The sequence below is a fragment of the Nicotiana attenuata genome, chromosome 3 (genome assembly GCF_001879085.1).
Source record: "Nicotiana attenuata strain UT chromosome 3, NIATTr2, whole genome shotgun sequence".
NCBI classification, from domain to species: domain Eukaryota; kingdom Viridiplantae; phylum Streptophyta; class Magnoliopsida; order Solanales; family Solanaceae; genus Nicotiana; species Nicotiana attenuata.
Genome location: NC_031991.1, coordinates 33961364 through 33985186, shown reverse-complemented (window position 1 = coordinate 33985186; position 23823 = coordinate 33961364). Strand labels below are relative to the sequence as shown.

At 39.2% G+C, this 23823-nt stretch overlaps 1 protein-coding gene across 1 annotated transcript; it reads left to right on the top strand.

Moving 5' to 3' along the window:
- LOC109224269 lies at positions 21320-23558 on the top strand. The gene is made up of 3 exons (XM_019388857.1): positions 21320-21813; positions 21996-22247; positions 22487-23558. Exons 1-3 carry the CDS (start codon positions 21320-21322, stop codon positions 23556-23558), a joined length of 1818 nt encoding a protein of 605 aa, XP_019244402.1.

The following is a 23823-nucleotide window of genomic DNA, read 5'->3' as shown; positions in this document are numbered from 1 at the left end:
TGTAGCCCAACCTATTTAATCTCTAGGTGGGTTGGGCGGGTTCGATGGATTTGGGCTGAAATTGCCACCTCTAGACATGGACTCGGCCTAACAAATTACATCTAATTATCAAAATTTTCATTTTCTAATTATATTACATCTGATGACTTTGCACTTGGACACGGCGTAACCAAATTACCATGCTGAGCTATATATGATTGTATTGGTGGAAAAATAGGTATAACACGTGGATTAAGGATATGGTGACAGATGAAGAAGAATGATGAGGCACGGTTAAAAAACCCACGGAATTTATAGACGAAGGTACCGTATCTGACTATTAGGAAAGAAGAAATAGGCACGAGATGCATGAACACTATAAAAGCGGAAGATTCATGAACAATTATGAATATGGAAAGAGAATTAGCATTATCCTTGATTATGCACGATCATTTATTATTATCATAACCATTACGAGTAATTTTAGTAACAGACAATTAATGCAATTAATATTAATAACGGGTAGGAATTAAGTGAGGGGGAAATGTTACATCTTGGTATCCTTATATAAGGCTCATTACCTTATTTTATACGATCATGAGAATACTCACAAATATATGCAACTAGTCTATTACTTTTATATCGTACTTGATTGAAGATTCTTGTTCACAGTCCTAGGGAGAATACAACATCATCCATAAGATTTCTTCCCTTTATTTATCAATATTGACTTTTACTACAAAAACTATTTTTTGGTTAAACAAATTGGTTCGGTTACGGGAATCTGATAATCTGTTCATTTTTTTATATTTTTATTTTTAACAACAAAGCATGTCTACTACTAACAAAATTGTTCATGTAGGTGAGGGAGTTCAAGAAAGACAACAAGGTGGAACTCCACCACACCATACTCCCACAACAACTCCACAACGCTCACAAGTCAGTTCACCTGAAAGGTCTACTACTCGTAACGATGGGCAACAAGTTGGTGAACAAGCTAACGAGCAGGATGATTTGAAGCGGATGATTGCACAACAAGTTAGAGAAGCTTTGCGTGCTTTCGCAAGTGGGTTGCCCAATGCTGTGCATACCCCTCCACTAGTAATACAACTCTGGAAAATCCACGTTCAAGGCGTGATAATTCAGGAAGCGGAGAAATACCAAACGAATCTGGAGACGGAGGGCCAGGTACACCAAACAACTCTAATTTGCAAAGTTTGGTACTAACATTGCAGAAACAACTCAAGGAACAAAACAAGCAGATAGAACAGACACCTGGAGTGCCACTAGTGATCAAAGGTGTGGATATTGACAAATATTCACAACAGTCTTGGAAGCCAAGTGCGGCACTTTTGCCAATTCCCAAAAATTTCAAAATTCATGATATCCCTAAGTATGATGGGACCACTGACCCATGGGACTACATTACCACATTTACCATAAGGGAAATAACTTAACTAAGCAGGAAATTGAACCAGTCTTGGCAAAAAAATTTAGCGAAGTCCTCACGAAATGAGATTTAACATGGTATTCACTCTTACCTGAAAATTCTATTGACTCTTTTGCTTTCAGATACATTTATAAAAGCACATTCGTGAGCCCAAAAAGTAGAAAAGAGGATGGTAGATATCTTCAAAGTAAAAGCAGGAAAGCACATAATTGCTCAGGAAATTCATGGATAGATTTTAGCGGGAAAGGATGATGCTACCACGTGTACCCAATAACTAGGCAGCTATGGAGTTTGCAAGTAATCTGAATGAGAAAAGTTTAGAAGCCACGAGAAGATTGAAAGAAAGTTTGCGGGATTTTCGGGACACTACCTGGAATGACATGTGCAATAGATATAGTACAAAGTTAGGAATAGAAAAAGATACGATTTCCCAGCCAAATATAGAAGAAAGGCCCGGATCTAGGCACTCAGAGACATAGAAGAGGTCTGGTAAGAGCAGGTACGAACCTTATATGGGACCTGCGGGACGGGATTCCTGATCTAAACAAGAACATGCACGGTTGATTCAAGATCGAGATAGAAGGAGACGAATTCTACTTCCGATTCAAAAGGGAGCGGGACACAACCAAAAATAGCGATCCAAACTCTCGATCAAGAATAGGAGATTACAATTTCAATGCCAGTACATCAGAGTTGGTTGCTGTTCTAAGAGGAATGGCTGACAAGGTGCGATGGCCGAAAGAGATGAGGTCAGATCCCAGCAAAAGGAGCCAGGAATTTTGATGCGAGTTTCACAATGATCATGGCCATAGAACAGCAGATTGCAGGCTCTTACAAGGAGAAGTTGAGTATCTAATGAAGCAAGGCTACCTCACTGATCTGTTTAGTGAAAAAGTAAAACAATCTTACATGAAAAACAGGTAAGAACCACCAAAACCCTCGTCACCAAAGAGAACGGTGAATGTTATAACCGGGGTGAAGATGTCAATGGGTAACATAAACGGTAGCAAGAAAGACATCAAGTCACCGTTACCTACGAGAAACAGGTTCGTCAAGTTTTGGAAGGAGACAACATAATGTTTGACGATAAAGACGCAGACGACTTGATCATTCCTCATAGCGATGCACTGGTAATATCTTTACTTGTTCATGATACTAATGTTAAATGAGTTTTGATTAACCTAGGTAGCTCAGTAAATATCGTACTACTGAGAGTAGTGAACGAGATGAAAGCGAATGATCGAATCATACCTAAGGCACGGTCGTTATCTGGGTTCGATAATTCAAGTGTCATCAGGAAAGGAGAAATCATATTGGCAACATTCGCTGAAGGTGTCATCAAAGACACTAAATTCCAAGTGGTAGATGCATACATGGCTTATAACATAATTTTAGGAAGGCTATGAATTCAGGATAAGGATGCGGTCCCGTCAATGTTGAATCAGGTGATTAAATTCCAATCACAATGGGGAATCCGTCAAATCAAAGGAGATCAACATGCAACAAGGGATATCAACTTAGTTGCAAACGTAAGTGGAACACTCGAGGACATGAATAAAAAGTAGCAATTACAAAATTCAGTTGAGGATAACTTATTGCCCACCTCAACTGAAAGTCCAAAGAATGAAGCTGATATACATTTAAGGCCCAATATGATCCAAGAGCCAGAGGAAAATAAGAATATCAAGACAACCACGGAGGAGCTAGAAATTGTTATGTTATTCATCCACTGGCCTAACTAAAAAGTTTACATCGGAACAAACTTGAGCTTAGAAATGAAAGGTAAATTAACTGAATTTTTACGTGCCAATACCGATTGTTTTGCTTGGTCACATTCAAACATGATAGGTATACCACCAGAAGTAATGACTCATAAGCTGAATGAGGACCCATTGCACCCACCTGTCAAACAAAAGAAAAGGAAGTAAGGAGCATTTAAAAATCAAGTACTCCAAGATGAGGTGCAAAAACTTCTAAAAGTTGGTTCAATTCGAGAGGTAAAGTACCCTGACTGGTTATCTAATACTGTTGTAGTCCCAAAAAAGAATGGGAAGTGGCGAGTATGTATGGATTATACTGATTTAAACAAAGCATGCCCTAAAGATTCATTTCCTTTACCGCATATAGGTCAACTATTTGATTCTATCGCATGTCATGAACTTTTAAGTTTTTTAGACATATATTGAGGTTATAATCAAATAAAGATGGATCCTCTAGAAGAGGAAAAGACTTCGTTTATTACAGACATGTGGACTTATTTCTACAAAGTTATGCCGTTCGGCTTAAAAAATGCTGGAGCAACGTACCAAAGATTGGTGACCAAAATGTTTCAAGAGCACTTGGGAAAAACCATGAAGGTCTACATTGACGACATGTTGGTTAAATCTGCACTAGCAGGGGATCAATTCCAACACTTGAATGAACCTTCGAAATTCTCCGCAAGAATAACATGAAGCTAAACTCGAAAATGTGAGCCTTTGGTGTCGCTTCAGTTAAATTTTTGGGATTTCTTGGTTCTAACAGGGGCATCGAAGTGAATTCCACTGAAATAAAAGCGATTGAGGAAATACCTGATGTACTTACAAGCAAAAAAGAGGTAAAGAGGTTAATAGCTAGAGTAACAGCTTTAAGGAGATTTACATCCAAATCTTCAGAAAACTATTTTAAATTCTTTTCAATATTGAAAAAGCAAAATCAATTTGAATGGACTGATGAATGTCAACAAGCTTTGAAGGATTTGAAGTCGTACTTATCAAAATGGCACTTGTTAGCAAAACCAAAGGACGAAGAAAAATTACTTGGCTACCTAGCTGTACCGGAGGTGGCAGTAAGTGCGGTGCTGGTATGAGAAGACAAGGGTAAACAATCTACAATTTATTATGTTAGCAAATCCTTAGTAGATGCCGAGATACGGTATCCTCATTTAGAGAAACTTGCATTAACATTGATAATGGCATCAAGAAAGTTACGACCCTATTTTCAATGTCATCCTATCTATGTCATAACTTCTTTTCCACTAAGAAATATATTGCATAAGCAAGAATTATCAGAGAAATTAGGTAAATGGGCCATAGAGCTTAGAGAATATGATATTATCTATCAGCCTAGAACTGCCATAAAATCTTTGGTGCTAGCGGATTTTATAGTAGATGCCGGCTCGAACCTACTTCTTGAAGCTTAAAAAGAGGTACGAGTATTTACCGGGTCTAATATGAGGACTTGGACCTTATATACCGATGGGTCCTCCAATGTAAAAGGAGCAGGTTTGAGAATTGTTTTAATCTCACCTTCGGAAGAGATTGTAAGGCAAGCAATAAAATATTATCCAATTACTAACAATGCGGCAGAGTATGAAGTCGTGATTGTAGGTTCGGAACTCGCAAGAGAACTTGGGATTGAACAAATTGAAATTAAAAGTGACTCGTAGCTGGTAGTAAACCAAACTCAAGGGAATTACGTAGCAAGAGAGACGTGAATGCCGCAATACTTGGAAAAGGTACGAGAGTTACTGAGGCAGTTCCAGACTTGGAAAGCTATCCAAATACCCAGGGAAGAAAATTCAGAAGCCGATACTTTAGCAAATCTGGGTTCTGTGGCTGATGTGTCAAATGCGGAAAATACGATTGTGGTGCATTTGTTCCATTCGGCCCTTGATCAAACCAAAAATGAGGTAAATTTCAGCAATTTAACTTGGGATTGGAGAAACGAGTTTGTGAATTATTTGCAGTATAGAATTTTACCTGAGGATAAGAAGAAATCCCAACTGCTGCGAATGAAAGCTGCTCGGTATTGCCTAATAGAAGGAAATTTACATCGCAAAATATTTGGAGGAACCTTAGCACGATGCCTTGGACCATCACAAATCGAGTCTGTGATGCGAGAGGTGCAAGAAGGTCATTATGGTAATCACGCCGGAGGAAGATCGTTGGTGAAAATGCTAATAAGAGCGGGGTATCATTGGCCAAAAATTAAAGATGAAGCAGAAAATTTTGTAGCAAGGTGCAATAAGTGCCAACGATATGCAAATAACATGCATCTACTAGCGAAATCGCTCCATTCAATCATATCACCATAGCCATTTATGAAGTGGTATGGTAGGTCCTTTATCTCAAGCACCAGGAAAGGTACAATTCTTGTTAATTTTAACCGATTATTTTTCAAAGTGGATAAAAGCAGGTGCCTTTAAACATGTATGAGAAAAGAAAGTTACCGACTATATTTGGAGAAACATAATATGTCGGTTTGGAGTCCCAAAGGAAATCGCTTACGATAATGGGCCACAGTTCGTAGGTGTGAAGGTTGCCGATTTTTTTAGAAGTTGAAAAACTAAACGAATTACTTTAGCACCTTATCGTCTCGTAGCTAATGGACAAGCCGAGTCGCCAAATAAAATCATTGTCAATAATCTAAAGAAACTATTAGAAGAATTAAAAGGCAAGTGGCCAGAAGTGCTACCAGGGGTGTTATGGGCTTACCGAACAACAACGAAAATAAGTATGGGAGAAATACCGTTCTAGCTCGCTTGTTTATGGAACTGAGGCCTTAATTTCAGTAGAGATAGGAGAATTGAGTACAAGGTACACGCATGCAAATGAAGCGTCAAACGAGGAAGAACTTCGTACAAATTTAGATTTGATAGAAGAGAGAAGGGAGGCAGCTTTTGTTCGGATGGAAACACAAAAGCAGAGGATTGAACGATATTACAATAGGAAGGCAAACCTAAGATATCTTAATATTTGGGACTTTGTTCTTAAAAAGGTGTTTTGATCAGCACAGGCGACAAATGCAGGAAAACCGAGTCCAAATTGGGAAGGCCCGTATCGAGTTAAAGGTATTGCTGGAAAGGGAGCATATGAATTGGAAACTATGGACGGCAAGGTGTTACCATCCCATTGGAATGCAGTTCACTTGAAGAAGTATTACTTTTGAAGAAGCAAGTACCCACGGTCAGGTATCCTAAAAGTTTATTTATTTTATTTTATTTATTTAAGTTTTACTAACCACTTTAGATGATAAGCAAAAAGCTAACTCGTACCAGATGATGACATTAGATCCAAAGGACACGCTGAATACCTAATTATTCCCGGTCTAGGTTACAATAATTCTAATGGGAAGGGTTAAGCAATCATCATCTAAAAAGTTACCTCTGAGTTCCGTGTGTATTTCTTTTTTCAGAGAAAGGATCAAAGTAAAGAGTTGATCCAGTGTTCAAGTTTTTATGCTTCAATGCTTAAATACTGCGGGAACTATGCATATAGAGAAGTACACAAGGGAATATGATGTAAACCACAAAAACATAGCTTAGACAAAGGAAAAACCTTGGAGAAAATGTCAAAATTTTCAAGCTCGCAAAAGGAATGGGAAGAAAAGAATTGAAAATTCTGCAGCAAACTCCCAAGAGCTTTTAGGTTTAAGGCTATAAATTTAGTCACGGGATAAATAGACCCGAACTCGTAAACCTGCTATAAAAAGGCAGTTATGAAAGTGTTGTACATAGATATTTGTTTGAAAGTTTAAATAAAAATTCTTCAAATTACTTCACATTTCATATATTTACACTAATATGTATGGGACGTCGTTTTCATCAGTGTTGTTAATATAAAATGGCCCTCTTTTATAAAAAAAACTCATGCATATTAAGACACAACATAAAGCATTTCGAATGCAAGTAAAAGCTCGAATACTTAAGAGCAAAGAGCATAATACGAGATATGCAACAAAATGATACTAGCATTAATACCCAAAAACAAGGAAGGAAAAGTCTCCCAAAATCAAATTCAAGCAAAAAACAAAAACAAAATGTTTCATAAGCACCAACAAATAAGAAATTCTAAAGTAAAGAGAGAAAAACTAAGGAGCATCAGCAGCAGGGGTGGTAGAATCAACTTGAGAAGACGAAGGCCGGGCATCGGCTTGGTTAGCTACAAGATCGTCTTTATCACCTTTGGAACTTTCATCCCGGGTGCTGAAAAACTTTGACGTTGTTGAGTCTCTACAATTTCCTATTTTGCTTTGGAAATCTCAACCTCAAGGTCAAAACCCTCCTGGTTAGCCTCGATCAAAGTTTCTAGACTTGTGTTTAAAAAAGCCCAACTAACATCAAGTGTTAGTTTGTCTTCAAGAGCTTCATAATATTTCTCTAGTTGTTCTATCTCAGCCCTCAGGTCTTCTTTTTCAGCTTCTGAAGCTTCATAGGATGCCTTCAAAGGTTCAAGAGTATCCTAGAGGAACTTGACTTTATCAAAAGAGGCACGGAGATCCTCTTGAGCTTGAGTGAGCATCCGAACTAGATTGCCAGCATACACCTCCTTCTGATTTAGAAGCTCTTCCAGCTCCTAATTTCCCCGGTAGCTTTTGAATGCTGCAGCAAAGGAGGATTCTATCTAGCCCTCTCTTTTTCTACTTGGTTGGAAGAGGCCTTCAAAACCGCTAACTTGGCAGTTATAATATATAGTTGCTGCTCCAAGGGACCCTTTCTCCTCAACAAGGACGTCTTTTTCAAGTTGAAGGCTTTCAAATTGTTCCTTCCAATTGCAACTGCAGTACGCAACTCAACCACTTGCTGATCAGTTCAGGATATCCTTCTCATCAGCTCCGTACCTGTTAAATTGATCTGCAAAAAAGAAAGGTGAGAATATTATAAACTTAAAAGAAAAGAAGAAAAATGAGAGAAGAGGAATCTAACTTAAGGGTGGAATGAATAACATTATTCATCAAGGCGATAGAGCTGTGAGACTCAAGCTTTTCTCTCTCCACTGGGCCGATTAACGGTATCAACCATACCGCAGCTTGGATAGACTTCTTTAACAAATTCCTACCATTGGGGACTTCAATCAACACATGCTTCATGCCTCTTCTCCCGCTAGAAGGGCTATCTTCTTCACGGGGAATAGCAGCAGGTGCGGTAACAGAAACATCCGCGGGTGTGGTAGCAGAAGAGATGGAAGGATTAACGGTAGGAGCGACGAGGGTCATTGGAAGGGAAGCAAGGGGTGGCTCTTAAGAAACAGGTCCAAGATCTTCCACACCCTCAAATCCTTGAGCGAAGAGACTATTAATACGACTTAACAGGGGGGATTACCAAATGGTCAATATCTTCATCTTCTGAGGTGTCCAAAGGGACACTCTCACGTTCATTAACAAGTTTGAAAGGCACGGGGCCTGAAGGTAGGTCTTGAGGAACGGTGGCTTCATCATCTAAAATCACGCTCCTCCTAACCCGTGTCTTTCTTACCAATGAGCCATCGTCATCATCATCATCATCTTCTTCTCCTTCTTCAGAGTTGCGGGTTTCAACGTTCTTCCTCTTTGAAGAAGACACGCTCAAAATCTATTCCTGGGTTGTGCTGAAAGAAAGCCTAGCAGGGGGAACAAAGGCGGGACGAATGCCACAGATAACGAAAAAGGGTCAAAGGAAAAGTTATAGTTAAAAAAAGGGTACGGTAAGGAAAGATACCATGGGTTTCCCCTTTCCACCCGAACTTTTGAGAAAGAAATTTCTAAAACCTCTGTTCCATAGGGGCAACAGTCAATATCTTTTCTACCCAATCATAAAAGTCAAGAAGTTCACCAAAAACTTCCATGATTTCTAAAAGGTATGGAGGAAACAAATGAAGAAGTCGAAAGTATAAGAGAAAATAAAGTGACAGAAAGAAATATGCACGTGCAAAGTTCCACTTCTTAAGGAAAGACATACTTTCATAACCCACCAAACCACGAGTGGGAACAGCCACGAACCGGGCATACCAGCCACAGTCACGATCATCTTCAGGACTAACTAAAACTCTCTTGCTTCTCGTGACAAGAGAAAAGACACACTCGCGAAAGAGCTTCAGGGAATACAGATGGAGTAAGTGCTGAAAGGTAAAATGGGCTGAAATCAAGTTTTATAAATAACAAAGGCAAGATACCGCCCTCCATATTATCGGGTCTATTTGACCAAGACATGCATTGAAATAACGGCAAAAGTCAATGATCACTGGGTCATTATGTAGGTTGAATCCTAAGGTGAAAGAGTAAGTGTAAACAAATGAATAACCTTCGGGATAAGAGTTATTCGTTCATCAGCATTAGGAACTATCACAGGAAAGTTCCAATAGCATTCACGGCGAACTAGGGGAAGAAGACCAGGAATGATCAAATAGGGTGATGATCGGCAGGGTTAAGTGTTGCTATGGAAGAAACTTGTTTTCTCATAGCCTCATAATTTGATATGAAAGAAAATTCTTGAGGGACAATTTCAGAAACAACAGGTTCTTGCAACGGTTCATTATGGTCTTTACCTCTAGAGGATAATCTAGGGGTTGATGAAGTTTTGAGTTTGGAAGAAGAGGTTTTGTAGTATCCTTACGGGAAGGAGTAGATCTACGACTTGATAAATAACCTAAGCTACGAAGTCTACCGCCTCTTTTACTACTACCTGGGGCAGAAGAGGGAGGAAGTTCATCAATAATGTTTGCTTTATGAGGGTCTGATGATAAAGATAGATTCGAAGAAGGGGAAGTCATTTTTAATGGTGAAAGAACAAAGAACGTAAAAAATTATAGAAGAAGTTTGGGTATGGATGAAAGAAGGATTTTTTTGGGTGGTATGTAATGCAATATTTATAAGGAAGGACCTTCATTATGAACCATCATTATGGGACCGTCACTTCGAACTGGCATAGCCACAAAAAACCCTAAAAAGACGCCATAAACTACAGAACCAATTGTAACAAGATACGTGTCCCGGCATTAAATGGAAAGGCGGAAAGACATTCCCACCATAAATAAACTTACCACTTCCTAAATATTCAGTTGAGAATATTTAGAAAGTGGGGGGACTAACTGTATTGGTGGAAAAATAGACATGACACGTGGATTAACAATATGGTGACAAGTGACATTTGTATCGAGTTAATGAAGAAGAATGATGAGGCACAGTTAAAATACCCAACGGATTTACAGACGAAAGTACTGTATTTGACAACTAGGAAAGAAGAAATAGGCATGAGATGCATAAAGATCATAAAATGGGAAGATTCATGAACATTTACGAATACGAAAAGAGAATTAGAATTATCCCTGATTATGCGTGATCATTTATTATTACCATAACCGTTACGAATAATTTTAGTAACGTAAAATTAATATAGTTAATGTTTGTAATGTGTATGAATTAAGTGGGGAGGGGGCTGTTACATCTTTGAATCTTTATATAAGGGTCCTTACCTTATTTTGTATCATGAGAATACTCACAAATATTTGCAATTAGTCAATTACTTTTATATTGTACTTGATTGAAGATTCTTGTTCACAGTCCTAGGGAGAATACAACGATCATCAATAATATTTCTTCAGTTTATTTATCATTTTAATTATTTATTTTATTCTTTTATTTTTGGATAAGTGAAGTAAACTTGGTTATTAGAAACCCGATTTTCTTTAATATTGATTCTGACCACAAAAATTATTTTTTGGTTAAACAATGATAAAACTAAAACCATAATTTTGAGAAATAGTGCAAAATTTATATGAATCTATTGACTGATTAATTAGGATGTTGGTTATATTCGAGTACTTCACTAATCAACTGTTTATTGTACCTTGTCAAGTCATGACTTATTGGTAATCACTAATATCAATTAATTTGTTGCCATATGTACAAACATCATCAACAGGAAAAAGAGATGTATAATACTCGCGGATATAACTTCCTTAACAATTCAACGGAAATGCAAAGATACATTTATTATGTCAGTATTATACCATGTATATTTATTCTACAAATAAATTCTTGCAACAAACCAAAAAAAGAGGTCAGAGAAAGAAACATTATTCAATTATGCAATTATGTATTATACCAGTATTATACCATATATATTAACACTCTAAAAATTCTTTTTCAGTTATGCGCATATATTAATATACAAGATACAAGATATAGATTACAAAACAAGATGCACTTATCATATCAAATTATGCATTTAATATGTAAAATTTGTAGCAGCTTGGCTGTTACTAAGTTAACGAGAAAACAAAAATGAAGGAAAATAAATTAAAGAAAAAAAGGAAAAGTTCATTTCAGTTCTTTGATGCATTGGATACAATAAAAAGGGACCTAAAAAGAAAACAGAAGAGTGATAGCTAAGGACCTTAACAAACCAACTCTGAGGATGACACATGTCCTTCTTCTAGAATGTATTTAGAATCCTATGGAAATTCTGTAAATTAACACTACTGATCAGCTACTCTACTAGGTCTCTACTGAACGTGGGCCTTTGTGGAATTAAAGACTTGGGATAAAACAACCTGAGTAACAATAACACTAATGAACTCCTTTCTTCAGCCATCGTTACACTTCATCCCCCTTGAGAACCTTGATGTAAATCAAAGTTCAAAGTCTGGAAATTGACTTCTCAGGAAGGAGTATTCCTCCTATGTTGCTTCCTAATGAGCTAAGGTTTTCCATTGCACCAGTACTTCAGCCACAACTCTATTATGCTTCTTCACCGTACGTCGGTCCAGAATTTTCAAGGGTTTTGTCAACATCCGACCATATGCTGTGCAATGTGGAGGATATTGAGTGGAAAATATTTTTTCTCCGATTTTCTTCTTCAGTTGAGACACATGGAAAACATAGTGTATTTTGGATCCCTCCGGCAAGCGGAGTTTGTATGCAACTGGTCCAATCTTTTGAATCACGTCATTATAGTACAAAAAAAACTAGAATTAGCTACGAACGTCGTCACTAATCTGTCGCTAAAATGCTCGTAAATAACAAAATTTCTTGATAATCTGTTGCTAATCCGTCGCTAAATGAGATTAGTGATGGATTTTTCTGTTTAGCTACAGAATTTGTCCGTCGCTAAAACTTGATTTTTTAATAGTGTTGGGTCTGAAATAACGAGTAAATAGCTTCAAATTCCTTTAGACTGCAGCTAAAGACTATCGATACAGCTATAATTTCAAGAACACCCAATCCCCTACCTCAAAATTTCTCTTTTTTCTCTTCCCGTCGGCATACACCTTCATCCTTGCTTGTGCTTTGGTTAAATTATCGTGTAGAACCTTGGCCATCAGTTGTCGTTCCCGTAGAATCACATCTACTGACTCCAATTTTTTCTGAGCAATCCACTCAAATATGGGTTGGGGAGGGTCATACCCATACAAGGTCTTGAAGGGGGTCATCCCGATAACCGAGTGATAATTGGAGTTATACCACTCTGCCAATGCTATCCATTTGCTCCAATCTGAGAGTTTCTGTCCTGTCATACAGTGGAGGTACGTCTCGAAACATCTATTCAATCTTTCGGATTGTCCCTCAGTTTGGGGATGATACGCTGTACTTGGTTTTAACTGAACATGTAATCCCTTGAACAACTATTTCCGGAAAGTGCTAATGAAGATGGGGTCACGACCAGAAAATATTTAGCTAAGCATTCCATGAAGTCTGCACACGTTATCCGAAAATAATTGGGCAATTTGGTTTACTGAGTAGGGGTGTGTCAGAGCAAAGGAATTTCAAATTTAGTATATCGGTCAATCACCACCAAGATAGAATCTCTACCTTGTGATTTTGGCAACCCACTGATGAAATCCATAGCTATATGCTCCCAGGAACGAGATGGTATGGGCAGAGGTTATAGAAGACCCATATATGCGACATTTTACTTCTTTGTTGCTTTGACAGATTTCACATTCTTTAATCTAGTTCTTAATATCGTGTAATAAGCTAGGCCAGCAAAAGAGTGAACTGATTCTTTGTTGAGTAGAAAATAATCCTGAGTGACCACCCCAAGGAGAATAAAGCATTTCTGATACCAATTTCTGTCTGATGGAATCATGACTCCCCACCTATGTTTTTCCATTGTCTAAGAATTCCATCCTGATGTTATACCCCTACAACTACTTCTGGATCCAAACTTAGTTGAGTAATAAACTTCTGGGCTTCCTCATCATCAATATAGCTAGCCATAATTTCCTCGGTCCACTTAGGCTGAACTGTTGAAATCTCATAGCAATCTCCTTCAAATCTTCGAGATAGAACATCTGCAACTACGTTCTCAGTTCCTTTGCGATACTGAATTTTGTAACCGAGCCCTAACAATTTAGTTACTCCTTTATGCTGTAGGAAATTCGTAATTCGCTGATCCTTTAGGAACTTAAGGCTGAAATGGTCTGTTTTGATGATGAAATGATTCGGTTGGAGATAATGTCTCCATTTCTCCATTGCATGTAATAAGGCAATTAGCTCCTTTTCAGAAGTGGATAGTCCCAGATGTCTTGAGCTTAAGGCCTGACTGGCAAATGCAATTAGTCGACCATTCTACATAAGCACTTCCCCTACTCCCTTACCACTTGCATCTACTTCTACTACGAAGGGAATTGCAAAATTGGGAAGGCTTAGGATTGGAGCTTGAACCATTGCTTGTTTCAATTCCTCAAAGTCTTGATAGCATAAAGGGTCCAACGAAAATTACCTTTCTTTAGAAGGTTTGACAAAGGCTTGCTTATTGTAGCGAAGTCCTTAATGAACCTCTAGTAGTACTCTGTAAGGCCCAGAAAGCCTTTCGATTCCTTGATGGATTTGGGCTGAGCCCAATTCAGCATAGTCTCTATTTTGGACCCATCGCTGCTGACCCCTTCATTAGTAATAACATGACCCAAATATTCCATTTTTTTCTTCCTGAAACTACACTTTGACCATTTGACGAATAATTGGCTAGCCTTCAATAAGTCAAAAACAAGTTGCAGATGAGCCACATGATTAGCCATGGAAACACTGTATACTAATATATCGTTAAAAATACTAGTATAAAGTATCTAAGGAAAGGTCTAATATCTCCTGAAAAGTGGCCGACGCGTTAGTCAATCTGAATGGCATGACACGAAACTCCCAAAGGCCATTATGTGTTCTAAAATCCATTTTGAATTCATCAACATCCTTCATGCGAATCTAATGATACCTGGATCGCAAATCCAACTTTGAATAGAAGAGAGCTCCATTTAGTTCGTCTAACAAATCCTCTACCACTGGTATATAATATATTTTTTTAACATGACTTAATTAAGCTTATGGTAGTCACAACACACACACCAGCTTGAGTCCTTCTTCTTTACTATTAACACTGGTGAGGCAAAAAGAGATACACTTTTTGTAACGATTTGGGCCTTAAGCATATCTGCAATTATTTCTTCAATTGCATTTTTCTGCTCAAATGAATATCGATATGGCCTAAGGTTAATAGGATTGGCCCCAGGTACCAATTCGATTGCGTGATCACAGTCCTGACTAGGCTCTTGGAATACTTCCTCATACTATCCCAATACTTCCAAAACCTCATGGGGAACCTCTTCCTAGGCCTCCTTGGACTCCACCAGAAACAATTGGGCCACAAAATTGCATTGACCTTTATAAACTGCTTTAAAAATAGCCTTTGCATCTACGTTGGAAAGCCTCCCTTCATTCACATCAGCCATCAGTGTTGCCATCTCCAACCCATATTTAAACGTAATGCTTTTAGGATTGGTATGTAGTAGTATTGGAGTAACTGAATCAATCCAATCCATCCCTAAGATAATATCACAACCACTAGCTCTTAGTACTCTTAAATCAAAGTTAAAAGATAATTGTTACATTTCCCAATGGAAATTCTTTCATACCTTCCTACAAGGTAAGAGCTATCCATTTGCTACTCTAACTATCATGGGTCGGCCCAACTATTGTACACTCTCAGCCCAAACTTTAGCCACCGGAGGGTCCACAAAACTATGAGTAGATCCTAAATCGATCAAGACTGTCACATTGAATCCCTTAACCCAGCCCACTATTCTTATTGTGGTTGGGTTTTCACCATGACCCACGATAACGTAAGGGTCACCAAACCTTACTCAGGTGCTTATTCTACTGCCACCACTTCCGTTTCCTCGACTTTATCGATCACATCAACAAATTCTTCCCCTTCCATTGTATTAAGGGTATTATTTTTACATTGATGCTCGGGATGCCATTTATCATAGCATTTGAAACATAGGTTCTTTTCTCAATGTTTACAAGGACATGGACTTTTGGTTAGTGGTTTTTGTGTGCACAACTGGAGGGTTTCCGGGATAGGTGATGGCAAGAGGAGGCTTTTGTGTGTGGTAAGTAATTCTAGGCTGGGGTTTTGAATGCAACTGGTGGTACAGGGTAATCAATAATTGTTCGTGAAATTTCACCTTCTTGTAGGCCTCCATTAAGGTTCTGAGCTCAATATCTTGCACCAAGGGTCTTATATCGGACCTAAATCCTCCAATGAAACATAAAACATAATATGCTTCATGGACAAAGGGGTTTATCAAAGTCAGCAGACTTAATTCTTCAAATATCTTTTTGTAACTATCCACATTAGTTAACTATTCCAAACGATTAAACGTGGCAACAATTTCAACGGGCTAATTGTTACCAAATCTTTGGCAAATATCGAAACCAAAATGAGCCCAAGAGACGTTTCCCCCTTGGTCCAATACATAGTTATCGTACCAGTTGTCGACATAGTCCTTCAAATTAATGGCTACGTATGTCATATTTTCCTTACCCGTGACCTTGTAACGGTCAAAAACTTCATGCATCGCCTCAGCCAACTGTGAGGGTTCATTTCATCGAATTCAGGAAACATTAATTTGGCCTTTGAAAATTTCGAAGATGAACCGGTATGATGTAACCCCCTTGATTAGAATGGTTCCATACTGGATTGTCGGCTAGAAAAGTACCAAAATAAACAGGAGAGGTTTGCGGTAGGTTTGTGGGCTATGAAAAGGGGTTGAATGAAAAAGGTCTAGCAGAAGTAGGATTCAAAGAAAATGGGCAGAAGATCTCAAAAAGTTTTGAGCGAATGAAACATGAATAGTGTAGTAAGGGTGTGTGGACATATGATACGATCCCATGGGAAGAAAATTCTAAGTAGATGTAGGAAATGAGCTTATGGGTTGGACAGCTTGTGTGGTCATGGGGTATGAATTAGTTATAGGATGGAAAGCCCCCTTGACGGTTTGAGAGTAGGGTTTGTGGTGGAGCTAGAAATGGGTGTACGTACAACGTACAGGTGGTGATGCTGACAGTGAAAATTTTTCAGTAGTTGAATTAGGGGAGAAATGTGGGGTATTGTTTTTCATATTACCCCCGACTGAAGGTTGTCCAGCCTCCATGAATGAGCTTCAGTGAACTCCAACAATTTTTCTTTGACTATCTATTTTTAACAGCAACTCTTCAATATGTCTGGTAGTATCAGTCAGTGCCTTCATTTTTGTCTCATAGATTGCTTGCTTTTCTTCCATTCTATCAATTCTTTTTCCAGATTCATCAATGAAGCTTTGGAGTTGAGCTTCTACTCGTTTAACTCCATAATCACCCGGCGGATTGCGCTTTTATCCACCATTTCGATTGCCAGAATCAGAAACTCGGATACCAAAATTGTAGCCGCCTGGCTGCTACTAAGTTAACGAGGAAACAAAAATGAAGGAAAATAAATTAAAGAAGAAAGAAAAAGTTCATTTCAATTCTCTGATGCATTGAATACAATGAAAAGAGACCTAAAAAGGAAACAAACAGTGACACCTAAGAACCTTAACAAACCAACAATCCTATGGAAATTCTGTAAATTCATGTTGGAGTTGTATGTTTACTACCAGACGCCATGAATGAGAGAACTATATAGGAATAAGAAGAGACAAGAAGAGGGAACCTAAGAGACTTTGGTCTTAACGAAACAAACCTTGGTCATATTGACCAGAGGTCAAGAGACACTTCTTATCCTTCGGTGCAATGCATCTCAACCGTTCAAATACAAGGATCAGCTAAGGATCAAGACCATTCATCAGATAATGGTTGATTTAATTAGGAATGTTTGATATAATACAACTATCCACTTTGGATTCTTTACATAGTGGTTTCTTTAGTGCTTGCTGGGCACGTGAACAATGTAAATAAATACATAGTAGCTATTATTCTTTATACACAGTAGCTAGGCAGTTATAGATACACAAATATGAATGAAACACGTGTAGAGTAGAGTAACAAATTTTGATTCTTTTATCTTGTATATATACATGTATAGAAAGAAATGAAATACACAGAAAATTTCTCATCAGTCTTCTCTTCAAATATTTCTTCATGGTATCAGTGCACTGAATGCTCAATCCTTCAGTCACCTTCACCTTCATCTTCATTCTTCTTCTTCTTCATCTTCATATCAGTCCTAGGTCATGGCTAATAACTCAAACAACAGTATGTCAAACCACCACTGTAGGAAACACCACCATCGACTCAAACCATGCCTATTTTCTCCATTTTTCTAATACACCAGGAATGTCTCTTGTCAACACAGCCTTTGATGGAAGAGGATTCCAAGGTTGGAGAAGATCTATACTCATAGCATTGTCTGCTAAAAACAAAATAGGATTCATCAATGGTGCTTTGTGACGACCCGACCTGTCGTCACGTGAGTTACCGCTTTGTTTTCCCCTGTTTTCAGCATCTTTATGCTTCGTTATCCGTATCTCATGTGATCGAGTTGGTTTGGATTGGTTTTAGAAGGAAATGAGACACTTAGTCTCTTTAAGGAAGGTTTGGTTTGGAAAAGTCAACCGGATGTTGACTTATGATTTAGAGGGCTCGGATGTGATTTTCGGTGATTCGGTTAGCTTCGGGGGATGATTTGTGACTTAGGAGCGTGATCAGAATTGGTTTTGGAGGTCCGGTGTAGAATTAGGCTTGAATTGGCGAAGTTAGTATTTTTGGCGAATTCCGGTTGATAGGTGAGATTTTGATCCGAGGGTCGAAATGGAACTTCGAAAGTTGCTGTAGCTTCGTTAGGTGATTTGGGATATTTGTGCAAAATTTCAGGTCATTAGGAGGTGTTTTGGTCGGGTTTTTGATCAAATGCGTGTTTCGCAAGTTTTAGAAGAACTTAGGCTTAAATCCGATTGTAATTTGATGGTCTTGGTGTTGGGGGAGGTGTTTTGATGATTGGAGCAAGTTTGAATGATGTTTTAGGATGGATTGGCACTTTTGGTTGAGGTCCCGGGGGCCTCGGGGTGATTTCGGATGGCCATCGGGATGAATTTTGGACTTGTAGCATTTCAGAAGTTTGCTAGTTCTGGTATTTCCGCATCTGCGGAAAAGGGATCGCAGATGAGGCTCCGCAGATGCGGAAGGGGAGTCGCAGGTTTGAGTTTCTTAAGGAGTTAGTTTTTCGCAGATGCGGGCTTGGAGCTGCATCTGCGGTGTCGCAAATGCGGTGATGGAACCGCAGAAGCGGACATGGGTCATGGGCCATTAGGATTTTCCGCAGAAGCGGGCAGGTGTCCGCAGAAGCAGTGTCCGCAGAAGCGGATTTAGACCGCATAAGAGGTCCTGATAAAATAGTAAAGCTCCGCAGAAGCAGGGGAAATTCCGCAGAAGCGGAAACCGCAGAAGCGGTTAGAGGATCGCAGAAGCGAAAATGTCTGGGCAGAAAGGTTTTTAAAAGTTTCATTTTGTTCCGCGAGCTAAGGCATTTTCCCCCCATTTTTGAACATCCTTGTGAGCTTTCGGACGAGAATTGAAGGGGATTTCGACTGGGTGTGATTGGAGGTGAGTTCTATGACCTAAATACATGATTTAATGGTAGAATTAACCTACAAATTTATGAAAATTCATCAAAAAGGGGGAAAAGCTAGGGCTTGGAATTTGATATTTCAAAGTGGGATTTGATGGGTCATTTGGGCTCGGATTTGGGAGTTTTTGGTATGTATAGACTCGTGGCGAGATAAGGAATCCGATGATGTTAAATTTTTTGATTTTTGAGATGTGGGCCCGGGGCTCAGGTTTTGCAAATTTCGTGAATTTCGATATTTTTCGAGTCTTTTCGATTGGGTTATGTTCCCTTAGCTTATTGTAACGTATTCGTTGTGGTTTTGATCAGATTCGACGCGAGGAGGTCGATTTGCGAGGCAAGGGTATAGCGAGCTAGGATTTTGGCTGGCTTGAGGTGAGTAATGATAGTAAATGATATCCTGAGGGTTTGAAACCCCGGATTTGCACAACGTAGTGCTGTATTAAGGTGAAACACGCGCTTAATGGCGAGCGCGGGGTTGTTTGCTACTGGGGATTGTGACTTGGTCCGTCCCGTTTGGTATTTTATCGCATTTTTGATTGAGCTGTTTAGTTTATCATCATGATTTGGGCTTATTGCCATATTTTGGGCTTAATGCCAACTATTTGAATCCTTCAGGGATTGTTATCACTGTTTCCTCACTATTTTGATATATTACTTGAACTCAGTCCTAATGATTATACTATTTTACAAACTCGGCCGCTTTAATTGAATTTTGAGACTTTAATGATATTTTCGCTGTTGTTTGGGCTGAGCACTATTATTTTATTGAAGCCCGAGGGGCTTATGATGTTTCCTGGACTGAGAAGGCTTTCAGGCCTTGAGTGTGATGTGAGGAGGCTTTCAGGCCTTGAGTGTGATGTGAGGAGGCTTTCAGGCGTTGAGTGTGATGTGAGGAGGCTTTCAGACCTCGAGTGTGATGTGAGGAGGCTTTCAGGCCTTATGTATGATGTGAGAAGGCTTTCAGGCCTTATGTTGATATAGCGCTTGGGCCGTAAGGGGCCCCTCCGGAGCCTGCACACCCACAGTGAGCGCGGGTACCCATGTGATTTGAGAGTGAGCTCGAGGTGCTGATACTATGCTGAGTGACTGAGATTGAGCCCGAGGGGCTGTTACGGTACCGAGAGATTGATACTGGGCCCGAGGGGCAGTTTTACTACTCACTATTTATCTGCTGTCTTACCTGATTTACCTGTCTTTAAAAATGAGATTTCATATGACTATTTCCGGATTTTACTGCTTTAAGTGATTTACTGCCTGATATAGAATTGCCTTGTGTTGTTATGTGTTTTCTTACCTTCAGTTATTATTTATTATTATTGCTCACTGGGTCGGAGTACTCACATTACTCCCTGCACCATGCGTGCAGATTCAGGCATAGCAGAGTCCGCACCTGAGCACTGATATTCTTCCCAGACCAGGCAGCGAGTTGGATCTTCGAGGTAGCTGTTGACGTCCGCAGCCCCTTGACTCCCCTATCTTATGTTATTTCAGTTCTTTCTGACTATTGTATCAGATATTCTATTTCGTAGACTTATAGCAACTTTGTAGTAGCTCATGACTTGTGACATCCCGGTTTGGGCTGTGTCGGGTTGGTTTCCTTATTATTATCGCTGTTTTCTGCATTTGCGATTGCTTTACACGCGTTTGGAATTATTAATGACTAAATTATTGCTAAAAGAGGTGTTTGAGTTGTTTTGGCTGGCCTTGTCTTCACGAGAGGCGCCATCACGGCCGGGTCTGAGATTTGGGCCGTGACATACTTGCCCTCCTCCATCCCTTAACTCCTCACATTTTCAGGCTTGGAGCAGATGTAACGACATGGTAACATCTTGGCTACTTAACTCACTGTCCAAAAACATAGGAGACAATGTCATTTACTCTAAATCTGCTAGAGATCTCTAGAGCAGCCTTGAACATAGGTTTGGACAGTCAAATGGAGCTAAGCTCTATCATCTAAGGAAGGAATTATCAGGGTTAACACAACTGTGATGTAAGGTGCATTTGCTTATGTACATGTGAAGAGAAGCAAAAACTGGAAAATCAATAGAGGATGAAAGACTTATTCAGTTTCTAATGGGTCTAAATGATAGCTATGGTCAAACAAGGGGAACCATCCTGATGATGAACCTCTACTAACCATCAATCATGCATATTCCCTAGTGTTGCAAGATGAGAGCCAAAAAAAAGTTTTTGCTGACCCACTAATCTCCATAGAATCTTCGTCTTTCATGATCACAAATCAGAACAACTTTGCACAAAGAGGAGTAAGACAGATGCAAAGGAATCAAATGCAGTATCAAAAGTCAGGAAACCATAAGTTTGGAAATGGCAACCAAAGGGGAACTACTCAAAGAAGCACAACTCTCAACGGAAGGAAAGCTAAGTTCAACCCTAATGTAACATGCAGTCATTGCAAGAAAGTAGGGCATACTGTCAGTTATTGTTACATGATTATATATTTTTCGGAAGATTTCGAGTTCACAAGAGGAAATCAAACACAGACTAGAAGCAATGGGGCATTCCAAGTTGAAGGAAAAGAACCTGATGGAACCAATAACAATGAAGCACTCAATCAACACCTTTCACATGATCAGTTCACACAGTTAGTTCAATTAATCAAACAGGTCAAGGGAGGAGACTCAAGCAATTCTGGAAATAATATCAATGCTAATGCTGTTGCTGGTACTATTGCTAGATGTTCTGGAACTTGCCTTTCAATTTTTAATACTAATACATGGATTATTGACGCTGGTGCATCTCAACACATGTGTTTTGAATCAAGTGCTTTTGTTTCTTTGACAACCCTGCTAGTCCCCCTAAAATAAATGTGCCCAATTCTTTCAAAGTCATTGTAACCCACATAGGAAGAATATTTGTTCAGCCTAACTTCATTTTGGAAAATGTTTTACATGTACCTAGTTTCAGATACAATCTATTATCTGTTAACAGGTTTTGTTTACAACTTCATTCTATTCTCTTCTTCACTTTTAGTCACTGTAAGATGCAGGGGCCTTTAGTGAAGAAGGCACAAGTTTTTGGTAAGGCAAGGGATGGACTATACCTTTTGGAGCCAAGTGGAATCAAACCTAGCACAAGTGTGGAACCAATTTCTGTTTTAAATCGAGATGTTTTTAATCAGTTGACAGTTTCTTTTCCTGTTTCAGCAAGTTCAGTTTCAGATGCAAGCTTTTGGCATATTAGGTTAGGGCATTTTCCCTTTTCATCAATCAAACATCTCAGTTTCATTTCCTTACCTTCTAATTCTAAATGTTTCTGTCAAATTTGTCCTAAGGCTAGGCAAACCAGATCTCCTTTCCTTTAAGCCATATTAAATCAATAAGGGTATTTGAGTTAATCCATGTAGATGTTTGGGGACCTTACAAGGAAGCAACTTATAATAGTTTTAAGTATTTTTTGACTATTGTTGATGACTATAGCAGGGCAGTTTGGAATTTCCTTATGAGCACCAAAAGCAATGCTTTTGGTCTTCTAAAAAATTTCCTCATCATGGTGGAAAGACAGTTTGGTGTAAGGGTACAAAAGATAAGGTCAGATAATGCTTTTGAGCTTGGGAAAGGCACTCAGGAGGCAGCATTTTTAGCTTCTCAAGGAATACTACATCAAACATCATGTGTGGCAACCCCTCAACAGAATGGAGTGGTTGAGAGGAAGCACAGACATCTATTGGAAATTGCAAGGGCCTTATTGTTTCAGCCTAAGCTTTCTAATATTTATTGGGGAGAATATGTTCTAACTGCAACTTATTTGATCAATAGACTGCCTTCTAGGGTCCTCAAAGGAAAGACACCTTATTTTGTTCTATTCAAACAGGAACCCTCTTATGATTTTTTGAAATGCTTTGGTTGTCTTTGCTATGCATCTACCTTAGTTGCTGGAGGAAGTAAATTTGATCCAAGGGCAAAACCCTGTGTGTTCTTGGGTTATCCATTGGGGCAGAAAGGATACAAAGTTCTAGAGTTGGATACAAGAAGAGTGAGAGTCTCCAGAGATGTGTACTTTTATGAAAATCTGTACCCTTTTGCCTCCACTACTAAACCTATAAATTCCTTCTTCCCCGTCACCACACACCTAGACCAAAGTGCAGAATACTCCTCAGAACATACTGAAGTTGAGCCAGGAATTCCTAATTCACCCTCACCCTCAGTGCCTACCTTTTCTAACCCAAGCAACTCAAGCCACTTTCCTTCAACCACAGCCACAAGTCCTACCTTATCATCTAGATCATCTACTGTATCACATGTTCCTATAAGCCTTCCTGAAGTCAGAAAATCCACTAGACCACATAATCCACCCTCCTATCTCCAGGATTATGTGTGCAATTCAGTTTTTCTAACAGATCTCACAACTTCCTGCTTCACTCCACCCATTCAGCCTACTGTTTTACCCTTCACAACTCTTTTTTCTACAAATCAATCTATGCTCAATTCTACTTCCTATCTTACTGAACCTTCTTCCTATTCTCAAGCATCATTACACCCTGGTTGGCAGTAAGGTTGGCAAACGGTCCGGGCCCGGTCCCAAACAGGCTTCGCGGTCCGGGCTTAAACGGTCCAGGCTTAAACAGACCCGGTCTTCGTGGGCCAGGCTTAAACGGACCCAGGCTTCATGGGCTTTTGGGTGTAACCAGACCGGGACAGTTAGTAATGGTCCCGGGCTATGTGGGCAAGGCCCGATCCTAAACGGGCCTAAATGAGCCTTGACTATTTTTTTTTAAATTTTTTTTATCTAAGGCAATTTCTTGTAAATTATATAGCTT

Bases quoted from the DNA above. Each gene is read 5' to 3' on its own strand.
- LOC109224269 (XM_019388857.1), top strand. From the start codon at position 21,320: ATGCAAAGGAATCAAATGCAGTATCAAAAGTCAGGAAACCATAAGTTT. The intron at 21,814-21,995 runs GTGTTTTGAATC...ATCTGTTAACAG, and splicing joins GCTGGTGCATCTCAACACAT to GTTTTGTTTACAACTTCATT. The intron at 22,248-22,486 runs GTTAGGGCATTT...TGACTATAGCAG, and splicing joins GCAAGCTTTTGGCATATTAG to GGCAGTTTGGAATTTCCTTA.